Source organism: Protomyctophum bolini (assembly GCF_963924005.1).
Source record: "Protomyctophum bolini genome assembly, chromosome: 13".
In the NCBI taxonomy this organism is placed as follows: domain Eukaryota; kingdom Metazoa; phylum Chordata; class Actinopteri; order Myctophiformes; family Myctophidae; genus Protomyctophum; species Protomyctophum bolini.
Genome location: NC_137874.1, coordinates 26,793,568 through 26,818,671, shown reverse-complemented (window position 1 = coordinate 26,818,671; position 25,104 = coordinate 26,793,568). Strand labels below are relative to the sequence as shown.

At 42.8% G+C, this 25,104-nt stretch overlaps 1 protein-coding gene across 2 annotated transcripts in view; it reads right to left on the bottom strand.

Moving 5' to 3' along the window:
• abr (ABR activator of RhoGEF and GTPase) overlaps positions 1–25,104 on the bottom strand; it is a 116,159-nt gene that overhangs the window by 33,446 nt on the left and 57,609 nt on the right. For both annotated transcript variants that reach the window (XM_080779405.1, XM_080779406.1), the window contains 10 exons: positions 22,555–22,607; positions 21,336–21,476; positions 20,929–21,050; positions 17,745–17,913; positions 15,185–15,304; positions 14,676–14,751; positions 14,345–14,449; positions 12,915–12,989; positions 7,152–7,249; positions 6,923–7,057 (listed from right to left, as the gene is read on the bottom strand). In XM_080779405.1, the coding sequence (XP_080635531.1) occupies positions 6,923–7,057; positions 7,152–7,249; positions 12,915–12,989; positions 14,345–14,449; positions 14,676–14,751; positions 15,185–15,304; positions 17,745–17,913; positions 20,929–21,050; positions 21,336–21,476; positions 22,555–22,607 (1,094 nt within the window). The remainder of the gene's footprint in view (positions 1–6,922; positions 7,058–7,151; positions 7,250–12,914; positions 12,990–14,344; positions 14,450–14,675; positions 14,752–15,184; positions 15,305–17,744; positions 17,914–20,928; positions 21,051–21,335; positions 21,477–22,554; positions 22,608–25,104) is intronic.

The window sequence follows — 25,104 nt, the reverse complement described above, 5'->3', positions numbered from 1 at the left end:
ATCTGATGGTTCTTACAGAAGAATAGTTAGTTACTGTACACAGGGCACGGCACAAAGGCTAACAAAGTAACAACAGTGAGTAACAAAGACCATGAAGAACGTTCTTCTTTCCACTGTCTGTCAGAAGAGCCAGACGGCTGCCATCAGCTCCACTGATGAAGACAAAAGCCCATCAATAAACAGCCCCATATGCTCAGACAGACAGTGACTGACTGGTTAAAGACATAGCCTTGTTGCAAGTTTTACACTAGAAATTAACCATTTTATACTTCGGATATTTGGAAATAGACGCTAGATGACGGTTTACTCTACAAGTTCACGATTCATGATGCATTTTAAGCTTGTAGATCAGCAATTTCTTAAACTAGAAACTTTGGCTTTGACTTGGAACGAAGTTGGAAATGAATGCCCCACCCAGTTATTATGTCCGTGTCCATTTTATGCCCATATATGGAGTTCTGCAATGATTTTTTTTTTAATATATGTGTCTGCACTCTGTATTCTTTTTCTGGATGTCAGAACTCATTGTGATGTCAAAACAGGCGAGCTCCATATCTGGGGCTGATCAGGTGTGATCAATTGGCTAATTTGGGCCCCGTCAAGAGCCCGGGCAGAGGCTTTTGTGTCAATGTGATGTCAGAACAGGCCAGCTCCATATATGGAGATATAATTTGGCTCTGTCCAGAGGCTTTTGTGCTGGTTCTGGATAACGATGTATCCGACGGACTCGATACCAGGCACTGCACTCCCTGTGGTGGTGTGGAACGTGTGTGTCAAATTTGAAGTCGGTGGGGCGAACGGTTCCCGAGTTATGTGGTTTACAGACATACACACGTACCTACGCACGTATGTATACGTACGTGCAAACACACAGAGACTTGGTGCATTTATAGATAGATTATTATTATAATTTGTAATTTTGAACGAAATTCCCTATAATAGGGATGCCAGGGTTAATGTTGTTAAAATCTAGTGCGGGGACAACTGAGAGCACAATTTGTGAGTTTAGGTATAGTACAGTATCTAACAGAGCTCTCATGTTGACTTTTGTGCTAGAACATACACATGTAATATCCCGCCCCCTGCAAAGACACCCAAACAACATACACGACATGTAATACCCCTCCCCCTGCAAAGACACCCAAACAACATACACGACATGTAATACCCCTCCCCCTGCAAAGACACCCAAACTAAGGAGACACAAGCAAATAAAGCATATGACAACAGAGCAGGCTGGAGTTATTGATAACATTTACATGGAATTACCCCTTCTCCCATTAGGGCAGTGTGTGTGTGTGTGTGTGTGTGTGTGTGTGTGTGTGTGTGTGTGTGTGTGTGTGTGTGTGTGTGCGCGTGTCTCTCTCTCTCTCTCTCCGGGGGGCTAGAAAACATACGGTGGTTTCCTCATCTGTCAGTGTTGACAGATGAGTGTGTATGGCTGCAGGGGGTGTGTGGGGTGGAAACATGACAGATCTCAGTGCTGCATGATGATATGGGAGGCACAGGATGATAGGACCTATTAGTCACTAATGTACACAAACACCCCCCCCCCCCCCCCTACACCATCCTCCAAAAAAAGAAATCAGATTCTAAAGGGCTGATCACATCAAGAAATAATAATAATTTGATGGCTAGACAGCATTCCAGTGCAGGTATTCAGAGCTTGTGCAACACAGTGTTTTATGGATATTTGACAGCCAATCCTTCTGTGAGAGTAACGTCTCATCATACTTTAAATCTGCCACAATCATCCCAGTGCCGGACTGGCACTAACCTCCACAGTAAGCAAATGCTTCGAGAAGCATGTCAAATAACAACGCTGTAGCTACACTACACAGACTCCAAAAAACATAACTAACATGTGGACATAACTAACATAATGTAAGAATACAGTTTATAGGTTACTCAACCCCAGCCTGTGCAGCGGGATTCTACACTTTGTCAGAACAATAACAGGTGGTGAGGATGGGCTCTAATGTATAAAACCTTCTTTCAAATCTTATATTATCTATATTTTCTTTATAGTTATTGTTTTTGGCGTGGGCGGCCCATACATTTATTTTTTATTTTCTTTATAAGCAGCATCTTGTGTTTCAAGTGGGAAGCTAGGCTCTCATCATAAAGTTTAGAAAGTGCAGACGGACGCTTGCCTCAAATGTTTACAACCCCCTCTGCACTGTGTAAACCGGTTTACAATGATGCCGGCTAATGGAATTAGCATAGCAACAAAATGTAGCTCCTTTGTTCTAGAGATGGTGGTAAGAGCTGCCAGGAACCCACAAACATTTTTTTACCCTCTTCTCTCTTAATGCCTCAGCTCTCTGGCTCCCATTGTCTCTGGGCAGCGGTTCAAATAGATCAGGTTACTGCTTATCGAGGCCCAATAACGCAGAGCTTGCTCTTGTAATACAGACCAATAAAAACAACCCCCAGCGTGGTGGAGCAGGGGGAGGATGCGACCAGGGAAGGAACTTCTATGTGGGTTGGGTTGGGTTCAGGAGGTCGAGGTTCTGTGCCTTTGCTGGGGGACATCATGTACAAATTACAACATCGGATTACTATGAGTAGAACACTGAAGTAACTATTTGAGAGTCTCTGGACAGCAGAGCAACACAGTGCAGGACAAAATGCTCCTCCTGTAGAGAACACAGTGCCTCCTCAACGGACACACAGCACGAGAGAAATAACACTGCACAGAATACAGAGCATGCAGAGCCTAGCCCTGTGATGCTGGGCTATTAAACGTGCATGGAAGCCAGCCAGGTCATGACTGCTCTCAGCCATGGGGCAAAGCGATGGCTATTTGTGGTCTCAGCAGGCATGTGTTACCTAACCGAGATTGCAGAAAAAGAATCAGACCGGTCTGAACTGAGTGGTACTGTACTGTACTGTACTGTACTGTACTGTACTGTACTGTACTGTACTGTACTGTACTGTACTGTACTGTACTGTACTGTACTGTACTGGCTCTCCTCCTTCTCCCGACAGCCACACCAAGTAAGCAGCAACAACGACCGACCCGAAGCAAGCGTCATCATCGGACACGATGGACAGCTAAAATGTGTGTGTGTGTGTGTGTGTGTGTGTGTGTGTGTGTTAGGCTGCGCAACAGTGACACTTGGTGGTCAACAAACGCTATTTCCGTGCTTGGACGGACACATACACGTAGGAACATAGGGACACACATTGCTTTCTATAGGAAAGCAATGTGGTTAGCACCACTCAAAAAGCAACTCCTGTCATTTTCTCAGTGTATAATCTCCAATCTTCAGTCTTCCATGGAAGAGAAGCGGAAGCGAAGGACTGGGAGGTATGCAGGACGCTGATGGGTGTAGGAAAGACAACACAGCATTCTCTCAGATAAACCAGAAGAGGGCGTGAAGGCAGCAAGCCTAAGGGGGGTGCTGGGTGATGGTGGTCACTAGATGAAAGCACTGCTTGGTGATTGCTGATATGAGGCATTTCTGCATCACAAAAAAGCAAGCAAGGCTTGTAAAGGCAATATAAAGTGTTGCATATTCTTTTTTTAAACTCACAGTGAGTCTAGGTAGGACATTGTGTTCTTGGTAGCATCACTGAAGATGATCCAGGTATAGTCAGAAATTGAATTACTATTCTAATTGTGTTCAAAAAGCACACTTAAAACTGATTTTACGCAAATAAAGACATTTAGCAATGTGAAGCAAAAAAAGTATGAATAACTTAAACTACCATTCAGTCTATGGAAAGATTTGGAAGCTTTTGAGTGCTGGCTCTCATGGTTGTCAGAAATACATTTTGATAATGGCTGTCAATAATAAGTCACTAATTGCAAGTTTATTTAACCACAAGATGATCATTAGGGAGCACCATCGAGCAAGGCATAATACCAGCTTGAGGAAACGATTGTAAGTGGAGTAAATACAAACAAACTTGCAACCTTGCAGGAATCAGGTTTCAAAACAGCCTGCCATGCCTGCCCTAGCTAATTGAGAATTCATGTGCGTTTCTGGTTTTGAGAGGCAGGAGGGAGTTTAACCAATATCTTGTTGCCATTTAATGGAAGATTAGCGAAGTGATCCTGAAGGTCAGAGGTTATCTCCTCAGGGATATGCTAAAGGACAGGAAATAAATAGTGGCCTTTTCCCTTGTGGACAAGAAACTCAATCAATGCCATGTCACTATACTGCGTGTGAGAGTTTGAAACTGAGATCCATAAAAACAAATACCAGCAGACCAACTCACGAATCATGAAGCAGTACTACTGAGAGCTTCCATTTGGAAATTAAAGTTTTTCCCATCACCATAAATATAGATGAATGATAAATCCTTAGTTCCTATTAATACAGTAGTTCCTATTTACAGTAAACCTCTATACAGTACATACAGGATTATTAGCAGTGTACAGTACATAAAAGACAAATCATTTGTAGACTAGGACATCTGGAAAAAACCCTAAGAGCCTTCAACCCGCTGTCAACATGAAACATCTATGAAACATGTAGCCCAAACCATAACGCCTCCCATGTCATGCTGGCTGGTTGTCACCGGTGATATTGACTTTCTCATCAGAGCGATGTGGAGGAACAGTAGTGGGCGATGAGGCCCTTTCAGGCTGATATGCCTATTTACGGTCAGCCAGTATTCTGCAGGCTCGCTAAATAAATCACATGGCCTCCAGAGAGCAAAGCAAAACATCCCTGGCTCCTTCCAAAACGCAGCTTGACCAAGAAAAGAAAACAACCGGGGCTGCGAATTAGTCTTTAGGTATGCGCTCTGGAGGAGCACGGACTTATGGCCCTCTGAACAACTCAGAAACATTCAGGTTCCTTCACTCGCCCACATCCTCGGCACGTGAAGTATTGCCCTTCTTTTTTGACACAGCAATGTCATCATGATGTTCCTAAAACATATGTGGAATTAGAAACAGAGCCTTGCCAGTTTTGTCTGCAAAGCTGCAGTATATTCAGCAGGCCTTTAGTGAAGCCTCGACCTTGGGGTTAACTGCTAACAGATTTGTTGACCTTATCTATATTAACAGTCAACAGACAAGTACCAGACAGGCTGTATCTGAATTGTGAAGATTTGGTAGTACTTGGTTCACGGAGTTTGTGGATGATTCTACCATCATCGCCTAAGGGATACTAACTGATTCTCTTTGATGTCAGTTGTATCTTCCCCATTCATTAGCTGATAACATCACATGAATATCAATATCCTATCATTAGGTTATTTTTTTATCCTCTCTCATGCTGATGAGTCATAGCTCCAAAAGTATTGGATTGTAGATCAGCTATTTTCATTTTGCCTCAGATCAGCGATGCCATGCATGTTTAAAGTGGTTAATTTCTACCCTTCTCTCTGTGTGACATGTGGTGCATGTACTGTATTTGTTCTTGGCTGTAGCCTGTGGACGTGGCTGTTGGCTGGGAGTGGAGGTTCCCAGCAGCAGCAACCAGTGGGACCAGCAGCAGACATTCTCTCTGACTGGCACTAGCGTCTGAAGGAGGAGCACAGGCAATGTCTTGGCCCATTGCAGGCAACTTGAACTTATGAGGAACAGTTCGTTCTCTTTCTGCCCATGCACTTATCTTACCGTATCCTATTTACACAGACACACAACAGTGACAGGAAAATACACTCAGAATGAGACAAAGAGAAGTGCTGAGAGGTGGTCTGTAGAGCAGAACTTAATTTAATTGGTACCATAAGAAGTGACCTTTTAGTCACTTAAAGCTGCTATAAGCAATCTGCAGATTGCGGCCCCTAGATTTGTCACAGAGACTAATTTCTTTTGGGAGCGTTTCACCCATTGCTGGCTGTCTGAATACCAAAACATTTAAAATTAAAAAAGGTCATTAAAACTTTGACATATTATTGCTATATGGTGTATGGTGTTTGAGATATAGAAGGGAAGAGAGAACTGGCAGAGTCAGACTGAAATGAGGTCAAACACTAGAAAAGTGCACTCCTCCGAGTGCAGATCCCCGCCAGGCCAGGCTGCCCACCCAGGGGGTTGTTGCGACCTGTTACAGCACCACCATGAGGCTGATTAGAAACATTTAATACCTTTAACAGACATTAGGTAAGACCAGATTCAATTCAAACAGTACTGAATACCAAAATAGACAGTTTGCCCTTAAAGTCGCCAGATGAACTGTGTGTCTCTAATAGTCTATAGGCACTGTGACAATGATGTAACCATGACTCATGTCTCCGAAGTGACATGTCTCTGAATGTATTATGTTAGAGAAAATAAACATTCCTCCCAGGCGACACAGAGCCATGATGCAGCTCCCTCAAAAAGCCAAAGGTCCCTGGGAGTGCGTGCGTGCGTGCGTGCGTAAGTGCCTGCGTGTAAAATCTCCAGTGTTCATTTAACTCTAGTTAAAAACTCTCAAAGTTATATGAGTGAGAAAATTGACTCTTCAAAGAGTTTGTTAAGAAACAAGGTATACTGTACAAGTGCATTTTAAGTACTAAAATAAAATAAATAAAAGGCATCAAGGCACCTTGACCCAGATTCATAATATGGAGTTCAACTGGTTGGGGGACAGTAAAGTAAAACAAAAAGGACTTGAAGAAAAAGAAAAAAATGTATGTATGTATATTTCTCCTATATACGTAAAACCAAATATAATAATAATAGGGACCTTTTTTCTCTTCTTAATTAAAAAACAACGCTACTACAAAGTGTGTCAATTTAGTGGAACAGATTTTTGCATTGAAAATGCCTGAAATGCCTGAGACCTCGAAGCAATCATTGGGCCACACTACTGATCTGATCTCTAGTACGGCGGACCGCACTTCTAAGTCGCTCTGGATAAGGGCGTCTGCTAAATGGCTGAATTGTAATTGGACCGGGCTTGGATGTGGTGTTTGTGCGATGGTGCCTATGATCCAGGCAACACTAGGTGAGGGTGTGGTCTCTTGTCCTTACCTGGACCTGCCCTTTGCCCATGATCTTGTCCACGATCTCATTGTCGTCACCCGTGTTGAGCTTTGACTTGTCATAGCACTTCTCATAGCACAGTATCCGCAGGCACTGGGAGCCCTCCAGCTCAATCTCAAACTCCTGTTGAATTACATCGGAGGAAGAAATGTAAAACATTTGTTTGCCATTGGATGGGGAGTTAGAACTTGGACACAGAGATTTCTTGTTAGCTGACCTCATTCCAATGTGGTTCTGTGGTATCTCTGAAAACACGGGTCTTGGCCTTGCTGACAAAGTATCCATAGGAGTCCACCTCCAGGGTACAGTATAGGTCTGTAAGAAAGAACATAAGGAGATAGATGTGACCTTCAAACAGGGTTACAGAATAACATACCCAGACAGGCAACTAGTTATCATAATGAAATTGACAAATCCTGTCCAACAGATACACGTCAAGGTGACACTCGGGCATTGAGAAAATTGGATCAATATCTGAGACTTAAAGCAATATTTCCTCTTCACCAATTTAGTGCTGTGGGGCTCCACTGTGGGCCTCCATTTAAGATTGAAAGCAGTCAAACAGCAATTTCAGCTTCCCTTGGGATGTGTTGTCAACATCAGCCTTCGTTGGTTTTCCAACCAACACGTAAAAACAATCAATTTGATTGTTTTTTTTCTTTTCCTTTCTTCTTTTAAGCGCTGTAGGCTCATACAATTAAATTAAATAACATAATTTGGATATACTTCTGCTTGTCTGCACAGTCTCCACTTTCCACACATTTCATGAACTGTTTTAATGAATGAAACTGTTTTAATGAATGTCATGAAGAAATGTTTAAGTATTGATACCATGTGTTTTTTAAATAAAAACACATGTGACTCAGCACTTGCAATTTTGATCTACAAGCTCACACCGTGTCGCATCGTGGCACATTGTGAGATTGTAGATCTGCCTATAATGACATGCCCAAAATAGGGACAGCCGGGTGAAAGCGGTTAAATGCTGCTGTGTGGCATTCTACTGGTCATACTCATTACAATTCGTAGACCATGCCTGCACAGGCTCTTGTCCCTCAGATTACCCAAATCTGACAGCATGATAGATGGTCATACAGCTTGACCTTTCACTGAGACACACCAGAGTGGAGGACATGCATGGAACTCACGCGCGCGCGCACACACACACACACACACACACACACACACACACACACACACACACACACACACACACACACACACACACACACACACACACACACACACACACACACACACACACACACACACACACACACACACACACACACACACACACACACACACACACACACACACACACACACACACACACACACACACACACACACAGCTGAGGTATACAGCTGCCCAGAGCAAACATTTGTGTATGACACAGACGCCAACTCGTCTTCATCAGCACAATAGAGGGTATGCGCGTGACATCATCATCATACCAGGAAGTTATGCGGGAACGCCTACAGAGTGTCAAAAAACTACTTTCTGGCCTTGACAGTCCATACATCCAAACAGAAAAGTCAGATGTCATTGCATGAAATGACTTTAAACAACATTAAATTCACTTTGTCACTCATTTTGCCATATCTTTTAGTCATGGCAGAGCAATTATTATGCAGTTCTGCTACAAGCCAGAGCATCAATATTGAGGGAACAAGCAAGAGCTAAAGATTCCTTATCAAACTGTCAGAATCTGTTACAGTTCATATTTAACAGAACAGTCTCACACAGCTTGTGCATTGTATCATACAGGAAACAGGGGAGGAAATACAGGCAAACGTGGAGAAAATAGGAAGTGCGTGTATGTATTATACACAGACACAGACCTGGGTGCCTCCACCAATAGGATACTAATACTACATCTGTGGTGTTTGGTCACAACACGACGCAGAACCAAGTATAAATCAGGCATTACGGTTTCACTGGGATTTCTTTCCATCTAATGTGATCTGGGTTTGTGTGCCTAGGTTTAAATTAAAAATTAAACGAGGGCCAAAATAGAACATATTTAGAGAGCTCTTTCTGTGTCCTAGAAGTGGCGCCAAGGGCCTTAAGAAATAGGACAAACTACTAAGAGTTTTCATTGCGATTGGAATGGAGGATGTCATCTAATTGTCAGGTCACCACAGGCTCAGTTTATAAGAATTTTGATGATTAAATTAATAGGGATCCGATCTACAAATTAAATGGAATGTGGATTGTGTTCCTTAGTCAACCTACTTTACCTTTGCAGACTACTTTCCTTATGTGGACTACTGTCCTTGTTTCACCTGTGAGATAATTTGTATTAGGCCTAGACTCATTGTTACTACAGTACATACAGTAGTGCTGTTATCATTCTGTACATACCATCTCATTTGATGTGGAATGATAACACCATGATAAAGAGGGCAAATATTTGCTGGGAATGTAATGTAGACAAAGACTGGATTTGATTCTACTATGCATTGCTGATGAAATTCTGAAGATTATATCTATGCAAAATTTTGTTTCATTTGGAATTCTTTGTAAAAATAGAATCTTCCCTCTAACAATTAATATATACTTCACCGTAGGCCGAAAGAGCAGATCTAGTTAGCTTGTAGAGGGCTATTTGTGGCTTGTGACCTATACCGGTCTTCATCAGGGCTGCACCGGTATAGGTCGAAACATGTCTGTTTAATAAAGTTTTCCTCCTTTTTAACTACTAAGTGTGCCCGGATCTCCGCTTTTTTCATTAAAATGTCTTTGTTCCAATAACACTAATACTAGTGTAGATTGTAGTATTGTGGCCTATCATTTGTACTGTATGTCACGTGTTATATATTATTTCCTTGTGGCTGTTGCTGCCTGGTAATTTTAGGTGATTCAGCTGAAGGCAGTCCAGAGTGGTTGCTTTCACTGGAAACATCTTTTTCCTCTCCGTTTGCCACATTGTAGCAACCAGGCATTCCAACATCTTTGTTCCCTCACTCTGCAATGTATCGTTTCCAGGCTCATAAGCGGTGAGGGTAATCAAAATGCATCACTGGAATCCAGTGTAGAAAAACAGTATAGATTGCACTACGCACATGCATGGATGAACTTCAATGTTTAGCACAGCTCTTTTGGCCCATATTTTCCTGTGTTCCATTCTTTTTGGGACATGCTACGCTACATGCTTGATCCTCTGTGACCCAGTTCAACTACATTGTTTTGCACATTCTGGGCAGAATTAAAGTCCTTTCCTATTGCTAGAAAGATGTATGTGATCTAAATTACTCACACAGTGAATAGGACAAGCATTATACATTCATATACAATTATTGGAAACAGGCTATTAGCAACTACTAACATGTCTGAGCCATTACACGAGTAATGAGTTATTTCTAGTCATAAATTTACATCCTAAGACACGACTAATTTCCATATGCATGAATTGAGCGCACACAGCCACTATTATGCAACAGTGCAGAAGATTACTGTATAAGAGGAGACATAAATACAGTGAAAGTCTATCTAGTGCTGGGCGAGAACTGGCTCTTTGGAATGGGGGTCAGATCAACATATCCGCCTGGGTGACAGCAGACTTTGGAATGGGGGTCAGATCAACATATCCGCCTGGGTGACAGCAGACTGTTGGGCGAGCGTTGGTGCTTTGGAATGGGGGTCAGATCAACATATCCGCCTGGGTGACAGCAGACTTTGCTGGGCGAGCGTTGGCGCTTTGGAATGGGGGTCAGATCAACATATGGAATGAATTCTGTACTGGCCATATATGGAGCGTGTCTTGAGGTTTTTATGAGGTCAGATCAACATATGGAATTTCAGAACAGGGGCAGTGTCTTGAGTGTACAGGGTGATGAGGGCCCAGGTAGGGCCGGGTTTTAATTTCCGGGCACGTTGAGAACTCTGTTTTCGCTGGCTGCTGGGCGTGGCTGCACTAATAACTTTGGGGCAGGCCCGTCTAGAGTTTACTTTAAATGGACAGGTATCAGTCAAAAGGGAGACATCGAAGAGGAAGGATGGATGGGGAAGGATCAACAAATGGAATGTCAGAACAGGTCAACTCCATATATGGAGATCTAAGGGTTTGAGGTGAGATGTGGAGTTGCTGGCAAATATTGATGACATCAGGGATCTCCATATATGGGCTTAATATTTATGAAATCATGTCACGGCATGACCATATATGGGGCGTGAGTAAAAATTGAACGGACCTCTGGTTCAAACTCGCTTCAAATTGGATCAAGGGAAACCACCTCAACACCCCCTTATGCACACTTCACACATAATGCATGCACGCGAGCATGTGCACACACACACACACACACACACACACACACACACACACACACACACACACACACACACACACACACACACACACACACACAGTTCTTAAGAATTTTCTTTTAACCTTCAAGCTCTCTGTGCGTGCAGAAGATCAAACATGCTTTCAGAGAGGATAGTTTTCCAATCCATTACCCATGACATTCTAGCTGGCCAGCTTTCACATATACTACTTTTTCCGTTGTCATGGTAACTCAGAAAATCATATTTCACTCTTTATTTTTTATTTTTTCTTCACTTTGATATTTGAAGTGGTGCTTGTGTGCAACTCTAGTGAGAGTTGCAATGGAGTGTCAGCTGTATGGAACTGACATATCAGAGCCTGCTTCTGGATAGTCAGCCAGGCATCATGTTCTCTGTTAACGCATACCGTTATATGTGTATGCACATACACAATGGCTCTGTTGTGTAGTTGCGACCATAGGTCGCATTTACTATGGAAACCTGCCATATAATTAACCTGCCATATATGGCTACGCCCTGTGACATCACGTCTCCATATATGGTCACGTCTTGTGACATCACGCCTCGTGAAAAGGTCACACCAGTGACGCCACCATATGGCCATCTCCATATATGAAGATCACGACACTGACCTCATCTAACCCTGGATAACCATACATGGAGAAGACTGGATCATCACCTAGATCTGCATATATGGAGCCAGCCAGCAACTCTACATCTGACCTCAAACCTCAAACCCTTAGATCTCCATATATGGAGCCTGACCTGTTCTGACATTCCATATGTTGATCCTACCCCACCCGTCCTTCTTATTCTGACATTCCATATGTTGATCTGACCTAATCAAACCCTGTACACTCAAAACACGCTCCATATATGGCCAGTACAGAATTCATTCCATATGTTGATCTGACCGCCCATGCCAAAGCGCCAGCACTCGCCCAGGAGTCTGCCGTCACCAAGGCAGATTGATGCGAGCATGCAACCTCAACCTCGCCCTCAAGGTGTCTTACTGGTGGTAGTAGTAGTGTGTGTGTGTGTGTGTGTGTGTGTGTGTGTGTGTGTGTGTGTGTGCGCGCGCGCGCGTGAGAGAGTGTAAGTGAGTGAGTGAGTGAGTGAGTGAGTGAGAGAGAGAGGGGGGGGGGCATTTTCTGTTGTTTCTGAACCTTCTCTGAGAGCGTATGCCTTACTGGCTCTCTCTTCCACACTAACACACGTACACTTACAACTACACTCATGCACACATGATTCCCTATCTCTGTGTCAGGTCTGTGTTGGGGCATAATCATAATGTGATAATGTGAGGAAACATCAAACCTCTCTGCTCCTTGATTTCTCCAATTTGTCCTCTCTCTTTTATACTATGCCTCCACCCATCCATCTCATCGTCCTCACGGTGCGAGGGAAATTGCATGACCAGACCGTAATGGCTTACTGAGTCATGTGAACTGTTATGTGCATATTGGCATGTCCACACGCACACGTGAGCATGCGTGCGCGCACCCCCCACCCCCCCCCCACACACACACACACACACACACACACACACACACACACACACATTATGCACAGAAGCTTTGTGTAATGGTGTGGATGTACAGTGGTCCTATGAGTGGGCGAGCAAGCAAGTGAGTGAGTGCGTGTGTGCATGCATGTATTACGTTATTCCTGACTGATTAAGACTTACTGGCTGATTCCTTGAAGCCTTCGGCAGAACGGACGATCACATGCAGAAAGCCATAGAGACCGGGAGTCTCCTCATCTGGAACACACAGGAATACAACACAGTTAGAGCAACTGACTCAATCACTTAGAACCACTGGTTTAACATGATAAAATGATAACAGATTCAGCTTGACTACTAATTCAAGTGTGTCCTGTAATGGTACAGAAAATGGACTATCTGAGCAAACTATAGACAGAGCATTGACTCTACCATACACTATTACACTTCCATCTATATTACTATCTACTGAGTGTATGAGATATGAGACAGAGGGAAATAGACATGACAAACAGCCATACAGACTGAAATGTTAAAGGAGGGAGAGAGAGAGATAGAGGGGGGGGGGGTCGAGCATTCTGACCATGACTTCAATCCTTCATTCAGAGCTCAGTGTGTGGTCTGGAAGAGTTGTCCAAATAGTGGCTAACCTCAACATTATTGTTATCTAGTCCAATAAATACAGGATATTCAACTCTACTAGTGAAAAGCAACAAAAAAACGAAATAGTTTAATGAGGTGCCAGTCAAATAGTTGGCACTACAGGTACTAATTCATGTCCACTGTAAACTTGTTAGCATGTAGTAATGCTAATGAAACAAACACTAGCTAGTCGGTATCTGTTGACAGTTGACACCCTAATTCATATCTAAAACTAATGGCTGGTTTGTAATTGAAATTTACTGTGCACATTATATTAATGTTCATCAGGATGCAAGGAGCAGGACAACCTTTATGGGAAAATAGTCTAATTACATGATATACATCACTAAACCTATTAATCCATTACTTCAACAAATAATTCAGAGAAAGGCTCTGTCCCGGGAAATAATGTTTAAATTACATGAGCACTACAGCGGCATACAAACTATCAAACAAAGAAAGACTATATTGTAACTTTTCCATGATGTGAGAAAATAATTTGTGTGTGTGCATGTGTGTCTACAGTATGTGAGTCTGGGTCTATGCATAAACACAAGAGTTGTGTGCCATTTCCGCTCCTTCAGTGTATCTTACAGGGATCAGAGTGGGTCAAACAGATGGCTTTAATGTCACCAGATTCCCAAACTAGTGAAGTGTGGAGCTCTGGAGTGAAAACAAACATGTAGGCAGAACTGAGAGCTTGGACCAGGCTGAGGCTGGCAGGCTGCAGTCCACATGCACATGTTGCATAGACGGACTAAAGCTCAGATGAGAAACACATTTTAACCTAAATTCTTTGATACAAAACGTCTTTCTTTCTTTCTTAAAATAAAACGGAAAGAGAGAAGAGAGGGATAGGTGGGGGCCGGATTACTACTCAAAATGAGAGATGGGAGAGGAGATTGAGACTGACTGACTGTGTGTGTGTGTGTGTGTGTGTGTGTGTGTGTGTGTGTGTGTGTGTCTCTTACCATCCTTATTACTGGTGACAGGAATATTATGTACAGTTCGGAGTTTGAAGCAGGAACTGGTGAGCACCTGGAGTTCCACAGAGCTTAGAACACAAACCTGGAGATCTGATGAACACGCGCGCACACACACACACACGCACACACACACACACACACACACACACACACACACACACACACACACACACACACACACACACACACACACACACACACACACACACACTGGTAAACTTACTGCATTTATATTGCAGTATCGTGTGTGTGTGTGTGTGTGTGTGTGTGTGTGTGTGTGGGGGGGGGGGGGTCATTGTTGCAGGCTGTACTGTACCTTTCCTCTGTAGTTTCTGAATACTCTCCCTCCACTCAGACCTTTCATAGTCTGAGGAGAGCAGGAACAGATAGCTCTGGAGGCACAACAACACAGACAGAACAGGATTAAAATGGTTAAACTATATGCTATGCATTCATACAGTAAATAATAGCAAAGAGTGAATATCAACGATAGAACAGTAGTACAGTAGTAGGGCGGGAACCCCTTTTGGTGTTTTAAGCATTATGTTATGCTTTAGCTACAAGCTCATAGCGTGACACCGGGTGCTGCCCTATGAACTTGTAGGTCTGCTATTCTTTTTTGTGTGAAAATGTGGCACACATCTTTCTTCAAAGATTTAAAACTATGATTGGATTTAGATTTTGAAATGCCAGTATTACAAAGATTAAGTAAGATTTTGAAATGCCAGTATTACAAAGTTAAAAGTCCCCTATAGATGACCAGGGTCCTTTATGCAAGCAAGTGGCTCCCTCTGGTGGTAGACTAGCACATCAGCAGGAGTTTACCTTGCCATGTTTGTTGAGGATGCGGAAGGGGATATTTGGAGAGTGCAGTAACAGCCATGACTCCTGCTCGTTCATCTTCTTTCTCAGACGCTCAATGCGACTTTGGCCCTTTGGTGCTTTCTAAATGCATGCACACGCACACGCACACGCACACACACACACACACACACACACACACACACACACACACACACACACACACACACACACACACACACACACACACACACACACACACACACACACAAGGTTCTTGGCAGGTCTTTGGAGAAATGGTACATGTGTGACATTGATATTGAATTCAAATAGTGCTATAACTGGAATTAGGAGATGGTGTCCAGTCGATTCATTGGTGGGGGGTCGACATAGCAATCACAATCGATTAGCTGTGGTAGTTAGTTATTAGCCAGAAAAGTCTGTGCTTGTTGAAGAATACAAGAATTTGAACTTGTGTGTGTATTGATGGCAAAACAAATACACACACACCCTCCTAGCCCTGGCCAGGAAGCTACAGTATGAGTCAGGGCCTGGCACACAATCAGTTCAGTCTCTCGTTACCAAAGGCCATGGTCACTCTCTTCTGCCCTGCATGGAAAAACGTTTGTGCTCTATGATGGGGAACTCCTTTGAAGCCCAATTTTGAGGAATATTAATGTCTAATAGTCATGGTGGCCCTGAACCAAGGCAATATTTATCGTCATTGTTGTGTAGACTTCATCTCCAAAACTGTTATTCCAATGTGTTCCAATGGGTACTACAGTAGTTATTATTTAGTCGTTGGTTCATTATTCATAAAACCCACAGACAGACTTAACCACTTTCATTTTCATTCAAATGCATTTTTCTAAAAAATCTAGACAAAGTAGGGAATTAATTTATTTATAGTTTTCTGCCCGACAGCAATGAGATACAATACAGTTCAAATAAAAATAAGTTCCTGTATTTTATTTTATGGTATTTTATTTTATGTTGTATATTATGTAATCTGCCTCATAAGGATCTGGAGTGTCAGTTTGGTATTCACTTGATCATTGTTTGCAAACCGTCATGTCGGTTTATTGTAATTGTTTATGTAAACTGTCAAAAGTAAGTCCATATGGGCCGGGCTTCTTCGGAAGCATGACACTTAAATAAAGAATCAATCAATCAATCAATCAATCAATCAATCAATCAATCAATCCTGTATGTGACACACTGAGGCCAGTGCTGTTACAGTGGCCTAAAACATTCATGTATAATACATGTACATATAATGACGACAGTCAGAATGACTCATGTGATCAGTAAGTATTTCCAATCTAAAAGTTTTGGAGCTTCCCCTGCCTGTGAGAAACAACAGCTGAGGGTTCCAGTAAGTGTACGGTGAACATGGGCGTCCCTTGTGGAAAGTCTGTTTATATAATTGTTAAAACAATTAGATGGCTATCGCTCTTCCACTAAACACACTGTTAAATTCAATCAACACTTCCTCTGGGTTGAGGCTTTGTATTGTGTGTGTGTGTGTGTGTGTGTGTGTGTGTGTGAGTGTGAGTGTGAGTGTGAGTGTGAGTGTGTGTGTGTGTGTGTGTGTGTGTGTGTGTGTGTGTGTGTGCGTGTGTATGCGTGTGCGCTTGTGTGTGTGGCAGACAACAAGGATCAAGGGGGCACACCCTTGGAAGATAGCCCATACAGTACGTGAAACATTGTGCCGGACAGCTGTTCCCTGTGCTCTGGCCTGACCTGGACTGACCGGGAGGTAGAGAAGGTCACAGCACGGCCACTTTGACTCTTTAACTGAGAAGTGTACAGTCAAGTCAGTGGACTTAAAAGACACGCATGTCTGAACATAGAAGCAGTATCCGAAACCAAGATCCTAAAACCCTGTTGCAATTCATTTTCTGTCCGCAAAACACACTGTGGCCACTCTCAGATACCAAGGGATTGAACATGTTAAATGCCCCAGGCGAGGAGGGGATCTATATAGAATTTTGTTACAGCGTGAATCCTTTTGGATTTACACCCTAAATACAATGTCCCCATCAGCCACTTTTTGTAATTTCTTTATTGTATGCTGTATATATTTGAATTGTTGCCTAATTAATTAATAATACCTGATTATGTGAATCACTGTTTTAGATTCTTTAATAATCATGATGTCCTTTTGTCTTACTCCACTACTGTGGTGGATTTGAGAAATGTGTAACACTGTTTTAAATGATATTTCAGTATTTGATCTAATGACCATGAAGTGTTAGTTCCATCACTGACATCTTGAGTTTGACCAGATGAAGAGCCTTGGCTCGAAACGTCGTCAATAAAAGTTATCTTTTGGAGCATACGAGTGTGCGGGTTCCCTTCTCTTTTCTCTTTTCATAAGTCAGTGGACTTTGACATTATTATGAGTGGGGGTTGTAATTTCCCAATTTCAGCTCCAAATTAATAATAATTACAATTTTGTTACAACAGTGTTAAACCTAACCTCTGGTGATGTTAACAAATAGAAATCAACAACAACAAAAGCAGATGGATTCAGTTCCATGGGTGGACTGAAGATAAGGGAACAGAGTGTGTCATTTGTTACCTTCTCTTTCTGAATGTCACTCTTGATAACGGAGATCTTGATCTTCATTTCTTCGATTTCGTGCTCGGGCAGCACCTGGATATGGGGGCAGGAGTCTGAGTCGTCCATTACCTGGAAGGCCAGGTCTGCCAGTGGGATGTACCACTTACACTCATACTGCTGATGACGACTTGGAGGCCAGACAGAGGGGGGTGGATAGAGAAGGAGGAGAAATGTTTAAATAAGACTTAATTACATGGACACGTTACTTTTCCTATTGTACCTCAGTGTTGATACCAACCTGTTGGCTAATTATAGCCTCATTGATTTGATTAAGCCATGGAAATAAATAGACAAGTGAAGGCAAATGACAATGATAGCCTTAATGACATTCTTATATTGGAAAAATTTGGATGAGTTTGGATTTACACTTCCAAAGTAACAAAAGAATGCCAAGCTACTGAATTCTTAAAACTGATCTACAGTTCAGCTGACAGCCATGGAAGTAGTGTCCGATCAACAGAATGCCACCTCTGCCCATGTACGGTATTTACACTAATAAGGCAGGGCCTGTATCCACCAAGGTGTTTTTCCCCAGCTGAAAATGCAAGACGCTCAGCAAAATGCAGAACAGACATACTGTGGTATGTCTTACCTTTGGCTGACTCATAAATGTAACATTGACTGGTTTAACTGTTGAACAAAGGTTGAAAGATCAGTTCTTGCTAAACTGGCAAAGTGAACTAAATAGTATGACATCATGTGGCATTTATGTAGAGTTCAAACAAGAGTTTAAGTACAGACAGGCCATTTGTGATTTTAGGGTGAATAACACGAGAATTCCAAAGGTTACTGGGCTGGAAAGAAGCCAGAGGTTCACGTTCTGTTTGAATGCAAGAATATTAGCATTATGAATTTTAGACAAAAATATATAAGTATTAATTATATAACTCACCCATCTATGTTAAAATTATTTGTATTACTCCAATCTGATAAGCCAAAAGTTATTTGTAAATTGGTACTTTTGCAAATCGTTCTTCCTCTGTTCAAATAAGAATGCCATGCCGTCTGTATTTGTATGTATATATACTGTATATTGTTCTGCATTTTATACTGTATAATGTCTATTTATGAATCTGCTCCACAGGTAACATGGTCCCAACAACTGGCGCTCAGCGCCTCGTCGCTCTGCTGGCATTTCCTGAATAATTGTGATCCCATTGAAAACTATTTAAAACATATACTTAGAAAAAAAATGCCATGGTTGACACAAATGGCACTCTTTTTGACACTAGCATTCACTTTGACACCCAAATACATTAATCAGTGGGCTAATTTGGCTAATAAAAGGGAGAGTCTGCCATGACACTTCAGGTTACTGTGGAATGGTTTATGGTTCAGTGTTGAGGTGGGACCCTCACCACGACTAACCCAGAGACAGAATGTAGTCTCTGATCATGGTTAAAACCTGTGATTTTAAAGAGGAAAAGGGGCGTAAATTTCTGGTTGTCATGAATTACAAAAACAATATTGTTATCACAGAGGAGGAGGTAAGGAAGGTCCAGAGGAGGCTTAATCCATCCAACAGAGCCTGACCTCATTAAATAGAGGGTGGTAAAGTGAAGCTGAAGGACATGTGGCCCTTACAGCAGTCCTGGTAAAGATAAGTGCCACCACGCCTCCTCTCTCAGGTAAGCTCCGCTCTCTATCCATTGCAGTTTGCCTATGGGTCAAATCCTTCGCAGTCTGTACTTGAATCATAATCAAGTTAACCCATTCTGACCGGGCACCCATTTTGGTGTTAGCATCATGTTATGCTTTAGCTATTGAAAAATAGCAGATCTACAAGCTCATAGCGCGCCACCGAGTGGCGCGCTACGAGCTTGTAGGTCTGCTATTTTAGAAAAATCGAAGAGCGACTGACATTTTTAGAATCTGATCTCGGGTCAGAATGGGTTAATCAGACCAGTGTGTGTCCAGTGGAAACCTCGTATGAATCTGATCTCAGGTCAGAATGGGTTAAGTATATTTTGCTGTGTTACTAGACAATATTGTGCGATGCCGACACGATAACTGATATACAGCTTTTGGATGTGTGACACTGATCATAAATAATCTGAGCTACAATGGACAACTATAACATGTGGTGCATTAGATTGAATGGGATGTTACCTAATAAAGCGTGTATAATGCTGGACGGCTGCCTTACTGCCTCTAATTGGACAGTTTACTGCTTAACCCCCGATGCGCTCTTGAACTCACCGAGATAACGCCCTAGACACATAATATGCTAATTTTCAGATTGGGTAGCTATGGCAACCATCATGGGGTTGTCATGTACACATGGCAACCGCCAATCACAGCTGGGTCCAATCTGGCTAACAGCGGTTACGCTGCTGTCAGACGTATGATAATGGATGCACTCCTGTAAATGAGATGAGATACTTCATCTATGTGGCCTGCCATACAGCCATGCAACATACCGTAGTCACACACTATATACTGTAAATGAGATGAGATACTTCATCTACAGTATGTGGCCTGCCATACAGCCATGCAACATACCGTAGTCACACACTACCGTATATACTTACTCACAAACACGGCTGTATTATTACTTGTACATCAACATTTTAGTGAGTTTATGTATGTCATTTGCCATTTTAACCCTAAAGCCTAATTTTAATTTACAAGCAGGCTAGCTAGACAGTATGAATCTGGCTAAACCCTAAAGCCAAAGATCTACAAGCACACAATGCATCCTGCTGTGATGTGTTCATAGATCTGATACTTTTGCTGCATGACATCAGCAATAAGGTTAAATCAGGCATTACGCCAAACCAAACCTCTAAACCTCTTTGCCTTGAGTTCCAAACAGATTGATTCAGATTGGCCCCAAAAATCTATCTAATGACATATTTTTGGGTCAGCCCCAGCTCTCCTTTCACAGTGCAAACACGGCGGGCTAAATATCAATTACATTCCCCACTTTCTTTATTGAAACATCAAGGAAACCTCAAATGCTTCAACTGAACAGAGAAGAGAAACACTAAATCTCTGCTGATGGGGTGCACCTGTTACATACCATTAGATGCCCCGGGTTCGAGTGCTGCATGTCCTTCCCCATCTCTCTCTCCTGTCATTTCTGCCATTTTCTCTCAACTGTCACTATACAATTGGATGTTGACAATAAGGGTGGACCTACCCAACAGCGGTCTTCTTCATCTTGGCACAGAGCAGCAGGTCGGTGAAGAGGAAAACGTGCCGGAGCTTCCTGGTTCCCTCCGACACTTCAACCAGGAAGCCATCCTTCACCAGTTGACGAGCCTACCACAGAAGGACCACATGTCACTCCTACACACAGCCACAAACTGACAGTGGCTGTATCATGCCTGTGTCAAATAATACTGGTAAAATATTACAATTTTTGCTGTTTATTTATTTATTCTTTGCTTTTTAAGAAAAGAATGCCAAACTCACAGGCTAGGAGGGTCTATACTAATAAGGTCTATGTTAACTGTTCAGCTAAGAAGATTTGATATCAAACACAAAATCCATGCACAATTTGGACCCCACACCCACACCCACACACACACACACACACACACACACCTCTCCCTTGGGCGTAGTGACAGCAGTCCTGCGAGGGTCGATCTCCTCATTGATGGAGGACAAGAAGTTCTGGGAGATCCTTAGAGCGTCCTGCAGGAGGGGGAAGTCTGGGTGGTCCTTTGGTGTGTGTTTGAGCAGGTCCTGTACAACGCAACACAACACAAGGTGTTTGAGCAGGTCCTATGCAACGCAACACAATGTGTTTAAGCAGGTCCTGTGCAACGCAACACAACACAACACAAGGTGTTTGAGCAGGTCCTATGCAACGCAACACAACACAACACAATGTGTTTAAGCAGGTCCTGTGCAACGCAACACAACACAAGGTGTTTGAGCAGGTCCTGTGCAACGCAACACAAGGTGTTTGAGCAGGTCCTGTGCAACGCAACACAACACAAGGTGTTTGAGCAGGTGCACATTAGACTTATATGACAATATGAGGGTAAAATAAGCTTACTAGTAAGACGCGCGAACACGGGAAGCGAACGCAGATCGTAAATTGCAATAACAATTAGAATAAATTACGAATGGTATCACTTCAAAATAGGGCCGTCCGGCTTGAAAACTGTGGCGCACCATCTAGTGCTCGGCACAGAAAGAGTTAAAAAGTAGCCCTAAAAAATGAAATAGTTGTGGATTTTTTCTTTTTCTACAGTAACAGCATAGCACATTGATTGTGACTAGCAATTACCACAGTTGTTCAATTTATAAGCTTATTTTAAGTCATATAAGTCTAATGTGCACTATATTTTTTCAAAATTCCTAATCAGTATGTAGCTTATAATGTCTCTGGAAAAATGATGTCCTCTCTGTTAAGATGAGTGAGTACATTTTTTTAAATTTGCATCCGAGTGATTGGTAATCTCTTCATTCACCAACTAATTCACATAACAGCTAATAGATAACATTCTTTCAGAGAAATAATCTAATTTCTCCATTTTGGTGGTTTGAGCTTCCTCATCATGCTGCAACAGCGAGCTGAAGCCACCGTTGGTCATATCGATTCTTCTGTCACCAGTTTTCACATGAGATGACGTGTACTATTGCAACCAACAGTCGTTTGTTGCACTGGTTTCGCCCTGTTGGATTATTTTCTGTATTTGTCATGGCTATTTGTCCATACGCATAAAGAAAAATATAAGAAAGAAAAAAGTACCGTTTGTGTCTTGACACATTATGACAGTGCATGTGACGTGTTCATGTTGTCTACAGTACTCACATGAAGGACCAGGGTGCTTCTGGTCACACGATCAATGGGTTTATACAGCAAGGCTGTGGAGAGAAGGGAAAAGAGTAAAGGTCTGTCTCTCACACACACACACACACACACACACACACACACACACACACACACACACACACACACGGTTCTCTGAGGTAGGAGGTTTAGACAGCATGGCACGGTGCGTGGTCATACTGTATGAGGCTTCACAAACACAGAACACATTCATTGCTAAACAGTTCATCACATCATGATGAACTGAATGCCTGTTGGTCTGAAAATGAGGCTTTGACTGACCCAAGAAGAATGTAAAAGATGATTCACTGTGGCCAAAGACAACTATAGAGTTCATCTGATGTTCTATAGACTGTGGAGGAATGCAGTGATTCAATACCGCAATATGGAGGTAAACTGCACAGACACGAACGTGCGCATGTGCGGCGCACGCACACGCATGTGCGGCACACACACACACACACACACACACACACACACACACACACACACACACACACACAGGCTGTTTAACATGCAGTCCATCGCTAGGCTTGGCGCTGTGCTAAGGTTCTCATTGGCTCCGGTACAGTTTGCTTCCATTGCAAATTTGGGCCGCCTGCTACTAGGTAAGCTTCACTGTGCTGAGTATGTGAATGACAGTTTACATTAAACAGCATCGGCAGAGGGCTTCATTTTTCAACGTACACATTCATTCACATCAACAGCACAGGAACCATGTCCACACACATTGTTATTGTTTCTTGCAGTTTAAACTTCACATCACATTGGGCTGATTTCCCGGAGATCCAGGCTGCTGAGGCTGTGTGAGCGTCTATAGACCTGACGTCTATGACAGCGTTAGGTAACTCCTATTTATTATTGCGACCAAAGGTCGCAGTTAACTATAGAATTGTGCGATTTTCGTCACTCAAAATCCCCATACATGGGGAAAGCCCCCATGTATTGTGCCCAGGTCTCGTGACATCACTATGGCATCAAACATACATAGGGGACATAGGGACACACGCAGCCAGTCATTTGAGCGGTGTGCACCACTCAAAAATAAGGCATAGTAGAATATAGAATGGTATACTAGAAGAAGGGTGGGCTCCACCACACAGCCAGGTCAGTTGGGGCAATATATCTGGTGCATCACAGGAGCAGGACAATAGAATCTCAATAGAATGTTAGGCCTATACCTTTGTGTCTAAAGCTGCAGTAGACTGAGAGAACTTCACGGCATAGCGCACTGCAGTACAAGACTCATTATGGCATCCAACCATATTATTATTATAATATTTGACATGACACGAACAACGTAAACAGACATTCACTTGCGAGTGATGCCACAACACAGGAAATAGAACTGGACGAACAGGTGAATGAATAATTTTAGTGAACTGTACTGAATATTTGTGGTGTACTCCACCCTCCACTTGAGTTGTCCAAAAAATGTGTTATGTATAGTTAACATTACAGTTAGCATTCTTGGCCCTTCTTAACACATAAAAGGTATTACATGTCTCCTGTCTCTGTGTTGACACACAGCATCCAATGGTGCAAAATCCTTCTGCACCATTTCTCTAGCCTCCTACTATATAAGCAGGAACCTATAGAGTATGTCTGCAATCTACTGCAATCAATTATTGTTCCATACAGAAACATACAGTATATAGATACTACCTCAGTCTCAGTACGAAAAGGTCCACACACACGACACGAGAGGTGAAAAAGACTCAGCAACGGCTCTACTGCCGTCCTGACGAGTGGCACCACCGCTTGGTATGTGAACTGTACTGTCTGTCCTGTGTCACCACCGCTTGGTATGTGAACTGTACTGTCTGTCCTGTGTCACCACCGCTTGGTATGTGAACTGTACTGTCTGTCCTGACGAGTGGCACCACCGCTTGGTATGTGAACTGTACGGTCTGTCCCGACGAGTGGCACCACCGCTTGGTATGTGAACTGTACGGTCTGTCCTGACGAGTGGCACCACCGCTTGGTATGTGAACTGTACGGTCTGTCCTGACGAGTGGCACCACCGCTTGGTATGTGAACTGTACGGTCTGTCCTGACGAGTGGCACCACCGCTTGGTATGTGAACTGTACTGTCTGTCCTGCAAAGCTCTGCAGAGAGTGCTGCAGGCAGCCCAGAGAATCCTAGGTGATTTTACCTCCCTCCAAGGAAGCTTACGAGGAAAGGTCCCCAACGTAATTTTCTCTACCCTGCAATTCGAGCCGGCAGATTCGTCACACTGGGTGGAAAACTGCTGAAGGAACTCTGGTGTAACACATTGAGTGGACAAGCATATGAACAAACACTTTTTCTGAATGATTGAGACCAATGTAAAATAATCGCTTCTGGACATAATATGTCCCTGGTGTCCAGTCACGTGACTCACATTAGCTTCCTTGCCTCCCTCCAGGAGTATCATCAGGGACAGACATCACCCCAACCACAGCCTGTTCAAACCAATGCTGCTCCCTCGACCTGGCAAGCCATAAAGGAGTATCATGACTGTGGCCTGTGCTTATACTGATGCACATTTA